This window comes from Xiphophorus couchianus, chromosome 21 (genome assembly GCF_001444195.1).
Source record: "Xiphophorus couchianus chromosome 21, X_couchianus-1.0, whole genome shotgun sequence".
Lineage (NCBI taxonomy): Eukaryota > Metazoa > Chordata > Actinopteri > Cyprinodontiformes > Poeciliidae > Xiphophorus > Xiphophorus couchianus.
Genome location: NC_040248.1, coordinates 16,584,876 through 16,592,391, shown reverse-complemented (window position 1 = coordinate 16,592,391; position 7,516 = coordinate 16,584,876). Strand labels below are relative to the sequence as shown.

At 35.6% G+C, this 7,516-nt stretch overlaps 2 protein-coding genes across 2 annotated transcripts in view; both read left to right on the top strand.

Moving 5' to 3' along the window:
• The first annotated feature begins 2,469 nt into the window (after positions 1 to 2,469).
• LOC114136543 (sialic acid-binding Ig-like lectin 13) lies at positions 2,470 to 6,891 on the top strand. The gene is made up of 8 exons (XM_028004587.1): positions 2,470 to 2,573; positions 2,698 to 2,812; positions 3,006 to 3,392; positions 4,520 to 4,819; positions 4,896 to 5,153; positions 5,372 to 5,459; positions 5,537 to 5,567; positions 6,077 to 6,891. The coding sequence occupies exons 2-8, from the start codon at positions 2,728 to 2,730 to the stop codon at positions 6,128 to 6,130; spliced, it is 1,203 nt and encodes a 400-aa protein (XP_027860388.1). The 5' UTR covers positions 2,470 to 2,573; positions 2,698 to 2,727; the 3' UTR covers positions 6,131 to 6,891.
• A 350-nt stretch (positions 6,892 to 7,241) lies between these two features.
• The window catches only part of LOC114136530 (B-cell receptor CD22-like), a 70,217-nt gene continuing 69,942 nt past the window's right edge, over positions 7,242 to 7,516 (top strand). The window contains exons 1-2 of the mRNA XM_028004564.1: positions 7,242 to 7,325; positions 7,449 to 7,479. The gene's annotated coding sequence lies outside the window, so the exon portion shown is untranslated. The remainder of the gene's footprint in view (positions 7,326 to 7,448; positions 7,480 to 7,516) is intronic.

The following is a 7,516-nucleotide window of genomic DNA, read 5'->3' as shown; positions in this document are numbered from 1 at the left end:
AATGCTACAATTCATCTGGTGCCCGTTTGGTGCCTGAACGTGACTGAGTTTCATCTTATACGTCGTCGTGAGAGAAAGTCTCTCCGCTGGCTGGAAGCTTCCTCTTAATGTTGATCATACTTCTCGCTCTCCATATGTGAACTGCCTCTTGTAAGGTTACAAGATTGTGGTTCCTGATGCTGTTGCTCACCTTTTAAATGGCCAGTAATCCTTTGATCGGCAGCTAATATTTTAGTGCCTGTTTCAGTTACTCCAAGCAAAAAAAAAAAAAACAACCAACAAACAAACAAATAATGAAGTAATTATAATGTATAAACTAAGCAAATAAAATCTCACAACCAAAGTTATTTATTGTGAGGAAGTAAATGAGAAGAGTGAGGAACATCTTTATGGCTGTGACTAAAAGAAGTTGGGTGTGAGCAGCAAACAGAGCGAAACGCTGCAGAGACTTGGTTTGATCAGGAAATGAAGCAAATGCTAAGAGATCTTACAAAAGAAACTCGGACAGACATTTGGTTTCTCGTTTACTTACATTTTCGATTTATCAAGAGAGTTACCTTTGCATTATTTAATCAGTTACACGTACAGCAACTTTTCCTAATATCAAACTCACATATTTGAAGTCAGCCCAGCTATTTGGACACATGTATCAAAAACTGTCTTTCTTACTTTTCTTACTTTGCTTTTTTTTTAGTAGATGTGTGAGTGGAAATCTAAACCTCCTTCTTTAAAAAAACAATCTGCACACACACGAGATTGTGCACTGTAAAAATGATTGTGTTGAAGTGCAAAGGGAAGTAATACCCGGTTCTACTCTTTACTGTCATGCACTTTGTTCTCTGGCAAGCAAGGAAGGATTAAGATTTAGACTTGTACATCCTCATGTTTCAAATAAAGAGACTGACAAAAAGCCTTCCTCTTTTTATTGTTCTTTCTTCACTTTATAAGTAAAAAAAAAAAATAAAAAAATAAAAAATAGAACGCAAACTGTAAAGCTGTGCTCTATGTCAATGGAGAAATAATTTTGTGAAATCATTTCAACAAAACCATCTAAAAAAAAAAGGGACGACAACAAACATATAAAATGAGTCATATAAGTTGACATGAGGTCACATATTACCTGTCGTTGAGATAAACTAGGTTCATGTTTTTAAGTTCCTCTTGGCCCATTTCCTTTCTGGTATCTTCAATAAAGGCGTCCAGTGTTGGAAAAAAAAGCACAAACTTGATCCGACATGTCGGCTCCTCACAACAACATGAGGAATCGCTGCTGTTTATTATATATGAAAGCGTCAAAAGAAACTGGGAGCTCAGTTGTTGCTGAGATGGAGACAGGAAACATGATGGACCTGCGTGAATTATTTTACTGTTGCAGAAGAACAAAAAAGGCACCGAAGCATCCTTATATGTGTAGCTATGAGTTCGATTTTAATTTCAACAACCCAAACATTACATTTTTACTTGACCATATTGTCGCCCGTGTGCCTTTTACCGAACTCCAGCGGAGCGTTGATATGAGTTTCCTTCAACAGTGGTTTTCTCATCGCCACTCTGTCATACAGCTTTGACGTGTGAAGAGCCTTTAACTGGTTCTGGGTAATAGGTATCAGCCTTTCTCACCAGCCTCCTTCTCCTTGTGAGGATGTAATTAGCCTGATCTAAGCAGATTTACACATTAACCACTTTGTTTCCATTTCTTGATGATTGAGTTCACTGAAATCCACTGCCAAAGAGAATTTTTTTTGTCTCCATCCCCTGACTTATACTTTTCAGTATTCGTTTTCTCTGATTTCCTTGAAGTGTTCTTTACGGTTTTCGTGCTGTAATGGTAACCGGGAATACTGATCAACCAGTGAATGGACTTTCCAGACACATGTGTCTAAAGTAAAAATAACGTAGTTTTTTAATTTCTTCTTTACAGCCAAATATGATCTTTGTCTTTGTTTAAAGTTCCTGGACACCAGTGAGATATGTAACTCCAATGTTTCATGAAGAAAAGTTATTGTTGGTATTCTGCAGCTGCTAATGAAGATACTATTTGCCACAACTATCAGGAAGCTCTATTTTTTTTATCATCAATTTGTCAGCAATCTTTATACACTAGACATTAGAACATGTCCAGTGTAACATTGGAATCCCAAACTTAATATCCAAATCAATTAACTAATGTAAAAATATTAATATTCAGGAAAAAAGATTTTGAAGCAGGATAATAAATACAACAAAATTGGATGTTTGAAAGAAAATATGGATTTAGCTTTAGATAACTGTAAAAAACAAACATTTCATAGCGAACAGAAGCTAAGAATTTTTTGCATAAAATCCTGTCTTAATATTCAAACTGTTATAAACACTCAACGGGCTTCGGTGAGGTAAAATAAATATTTAATCAAACACACCCTGAGAATCTAATTGTGTACCTGACATCCTTTTTTTACAGAAGAGGAAGAAAAGCAGTTGCTGGTTTTCACACAGAGAAGCTGCTCTTTTGATTTTCTGTTCGCCAGGAAATATTTGCATATTTCTTCATTTGAAGCCAATTTGCTGAATTGGTTTAGCTCAATATTGATTGGGTAAGAACATCTTTATAACGTATGCAGTTTTTGTGACTTTTACAGAAACCCCCCCCCAAAACTTTTGTTTGTAATATTAACTGAACATAGTACGATTAATTTAACTTGACTTTGTTTTCAACAGGTTCTTCTGAAATCTTCTCCAGTTTGAGAGATGAAGGTCAATCAGAGTCTGATGGCGGCACTGACTGAGAACATGCTAATCGTCAACATGCTACTGAGTCTCTTCTTTCTTCCAGGTGAGATGTTTGCTCTGTTCCTTTCAAGTTGAGATGTAAAAAAAATATTTCTAGTCTGACATATTTTATCTTGATATTGTTTAAAGGCTCAACTTGTAACATGGTACAAGTGAACTGGAGATGTTTGGATTATGAATTTTCTCTAAAGGCAGATTTTGCTCCACATTATGTTCATTTTTATTCTGCTTCACAGGTGCTTTGACTGTTTACTGTGGTGTTTATAATCCTGCCCTCAGGATCACTACACCAAATAACATGCAAGCTCTGATTGGATCTTGTTTGCAAATCCCATGTACCTATAACACAGAGAATCCTACATATGACAGAGGCAAAACTATCTATGGTGTTTGGATGAAAGGTGGTGTAATTCTTTTGTCCAGTCCAAGCTTTGTTATTTTCAACAGCAGTGGGTCAATTAACACCTATTCACTGAATATTACTGGAAACCTGAAAGAGAAAAACTGCACCACTCTGTTTCCCAATTTAACAACAAGTCATACAGACATTTACTTCTTCAGAGTTGAGAACGTTGTCTACAGGGCATCAGCTTGTGCTGATCCTCTTCAAATAACAGTTAAAGGTAAGAACATTTGTTTTGTCAATATACTAAATCAAAATCAAATCAAATCAAATCAAATTTTATTTGTATAGCACATTTCAGCAGCAAGGCATTTCAAAGTGCTTTCCATCATATCAAACACAGAAACACAATGCAACATAGAAGCAACAATCAAAACACAGCATTAAGTCAAGTTCCATCAATAAATTTGTAATTAATTACATTTCAAATACAATTCTAAACAGGTGGGTTTTTAGTCGAGACTTAAAAGAAGTCAGTGTTTCAGCTGTTTTACAGTTTTCTGGAAGTTTGTTCCTAATTTGTGGTGCAGAGAAGCTGAATGCTGCTTCTCCTTGTTTGGTTCTGGTTCTGGGGATGCAGAGCAGAACCAGAACCGGAAGACCTGAGAGGTCTGGAAGTTTGATACAACAACAGCAGATCTTTAATGTATTGTGGTGCTAAGGTGTTCAGTGATTTGTAAACTAACAACAGTATTTTAAAGTCTATTGTTTGAGCTACAGGGAGCCAGTGGAGGGACTTTAAAACTGGTGTTTTGTGCTCTATCTTCCTGGTTTTACTATTGTGATTCTATGGTGATCTGTTTTATATATTAGGGACAGCTTGCTGGTTTCCCTGTGAATTTGTAAAGCTAGAAAGTTCAAGTTTCTTTCCAAAGACTTAGAAAAAAAAACATTTTCTGTGGTTACTACTCAAACAATATAACCGGAATAGACAACTGAATGAAATTGGATTTACTATGGTGACGGGATGTTTTCCTTCTGTCTTGGAAGAATTTTTCTTAATTGTGGAACAATACATTTCTCTACATCAATTGTCCACTCTACTGTACAGTAAATTTGCAGCAAATAGTGCTTTCATGGTGCTTGGTGTCGATGTTGGACTTAAAGTCGTGAAAGTTGTGTCCTTGTCAGAGACACTTCATCCTCCTTGCCTGCTGCTGATGTTGTCCAGGACAGCTGTGGCTACATCAGTGTGTGAATGAAACTTCAGATTCCTTTGGTCTAGATAAAGTGCTACAGAAGTAAACGCTATTTACCATTTAAACTGTTAGCAATTTATTTAAGAAATACCAATGTGTCTAAATATCTGTTTTGTTTCTAAATTGTTGCTCTAATGTTTACATAAAGATTCTCCTTGGAGTCCCAGCATTAATCTTCCCTCTGACCTGAAGGAGCATCAGTCTGTCACTGTAACCTGCTCAGCTTTCACTCCCTGTCCACAATCACCTCCTGAACTCACCTGGAATCTCCAACAAGACTCTCTCAGACAAACAGAGAAAAACACAGATGGAACCTTTACAACTAAAATCCAGGAGACCATCACTCTGTCAGACACACATGATGGATACAACATCAGATGTTCTGCCAGATATCCTGTGATTGGAGGAAACAAGACAGCAGAGACAAAAGTGACTCTCAGTGTTTCATGTAAGTGATCCTGTCAGCAGGTCATGGTTCAGCTGTTTCTGATCAATAAAGTTTATGTGTGTCTCATTTTCCTCAGATGCTCCTAGAAACACCTCAGCATCCATCAGTCCATCAGGTTTGGTGTCAGCAGGTAGCTGGGTGGAGCTGAGCTGCTCCAGCAGAGCCAAACCTCCACCCAGCTTCACCTGGTTCAGGAACAACAAAGATGGAGCCACTAATGTGTCTGTGGGGCAGGTTTACAAATTCAACTCTACTGAGGAAGAAAAGTTTTACTGTGTGGCTACAAATGATCTGGGTCAACAAAAATCATCTGTGATTCTTGTTGATATTAAAGGTAATACATGAACTTACACGTATCTTGTCATGTTCTTTTAGGATTTTAGTTTGTCTTGCATCATGTTTCAAAATTCACATTTAGTCAATTTTATAAAGAATTACTGTTAGTTCAAATTTTAGCTTATAAAGAAAGTAAAATAAATAACACATCAAATTTTAAATATCTGCAGTACAAAATAATTATGAGGATTCACTTCATTGTCTTTCTTGTTGCAGATGATCAATCATCTGAATTCCAGATCCTTAATATATTGAAGATCCTGGGGATTGTATTGCTCTGCACTAGCATCATCATCTTTGAGTGGTGAGATGCTTTTCTATGAGTTGATACTTTGCAGCTGCTGTTAGATGTTGGTGTTTAAATATGTTTTGTTCTTTCAGGTGGTTCAGATTCTCCAAGAAACCAAAGAAGGTAAACTAACTGAGTTGTTTGCATTGTAACACAAACAATGTGTTGAAATTTGTTAGAAAAGATTGTTCAGGTGACAATATTTTATTTTATGTTTCAGGATTTTAGAAATGGTTAATGTGAAAATCCAGTGTCCTTATCATAAATGATAAATATTCTGCATAGATATATAATAATTAAACTTCTAAAATTAGAGGCTACAGTGAGTTACATTCTCTCAAATACATCCATACACTGATGTACAGGATCATTAGGTAACTTAGGGTTCAATTTTACCCAAAGACACTTCAACCATGATGAAAGGAAGCTGGAATTGAACTCACAACCAAATTTCAGACGATTACCACAAAACTACAATTTACCATCTCATTAAAGGACAAATGTTGTATTTTGTATGTTTAGCTTTGAATCCAGTGAGACTGAAAGCAAAGAGACCAGCCTCTATTTCCTCTGAAACAGTTTGAGCTCAAGTACATTTACTGTAAAATACATTTTGTTCTTTTTGTCCACAGGAACCAGAAGAACCAACCTATGTCAACAATGTGATGGTGACTAAAGAATCATGAGCCACAAAAAGACCAAGAAGATGTCAAGGCCTCTGTCAGAGAGAAGATTTATTATTTCTATCCAATTGTTCAAGTTTGTGTCTCAAGAAGCTTTTTTCTATCTGCAAAGACCAATAGGTGGAGGTCTGGATACACTGTGGACGCGTCACCAGTCCATCACATCTCCATTCGTTGTGCTTTAGAAATTACTTATTATTTCTTGACACTTATTTTTGCACTTAAGTTTGGTACTAATGGAGTATGCTAATGCTTTGTTGGATTGCTGTGTCAAAAAAGAGGTATCTTTCTATTTCAGGTGTAAAACATGCAATGTAAAATAAGATAATTGTAATAACAATACGTATACTGTATATACTTCTGTAAAACAAGTATGAACTGGTTTGGTGTCAGAAGCATTTGTTATTATTTCAGGCCATATTACTCCAAATTGAGCAGATGAAACTAAAATAACCTCACAGTTTTAATATTGTTTATTTTCATATTTTCATATCTTTTATTGTTATTAGTCACAAATGACACCACACATAAGTTACACAGATTTGAAGTCAGCTCAGCTACGTGAACACACGTATCAAAAACTCTTTCTTATCTTGCTTTTTTTAAAATCATATTTGAGTGGAGATCTAAACCTACTTCTTAAAAAAAAACCAATATGTCCACGCAGAATTGTGCACAGTATCGATAAGTGCAAAGAAAAGCAATGGAAAGGTACTGTATACTCTTTATTGTTCTCTGCCAAGCGTGGAAGGCTTCAGATGTAGATATATATCTGCCTTTTTCAAATAAAGACCCTGGTAAAAAAAATAAAATAAAAAATCCACCTTCTTTTTCTTGTTCTTTTATTCTCATTACGAGTGACAGAACACAAACTGCAGTGCTTCTCTAAAATGTGTTTTTCGCTGAAGTTCATCTTATGGATTTATTTACATGAATCTCACTTTAATAATTTGGTTTACTGATGACAACTTACGTTTTTTTCTGTCCAATTAACTTAAAAGTTTCAAACCTAACTAACTTAAATGAACTTAATTAACTTGAAAGGAACTTCTAATTTTGATTTTATTTGAAACAACTGAGTTCCCAACATTACCCAACATCCTTTTTTAGAAGAGGAACACAAAACACAGCTGCTTGATTTCACACGGCATCGGCACAGAGGAGTCTACATACTTACACATTCCCATATATTGATTGGGTAAGAACATCTTTACTTTACTGTGACTCTTATAAATATATATTTATGAAATCATGTTTGCGTGCTATGCCTCAGTTTGGTGTAAATAATTTTACTTGACTTTATGGCATGTTTTTATTCGAGATCAACCAGTCGACTTCTACTTCTACTGTAGGTAAGATAAGATCTTCTTTATTTTATACTTTACAAAT

Coding starts and splice junctions, on each gene's coding strand:
- LOC114136543 (XM_028004587.1), top strand. CDS start 2,728: ATGAAGGTCAATCAGAGTCTGATGGCGGCACTGACTGAGAACATGCTA. Junction 2,813..3,005: donor GAGTCTCTTCTTTCTTCCAG/GTGAGATGTTTG, acceptor TCTGCTTCACAG/GTGCTTTGACTGTTTACTGT. Junction 5,568..6,076: donor TCTCCAAGAAACCAAAGAAG/GTAAACTAACTG, acceptor TTTTGTCCACAG/GAACCAGAAGAACCAACCTA.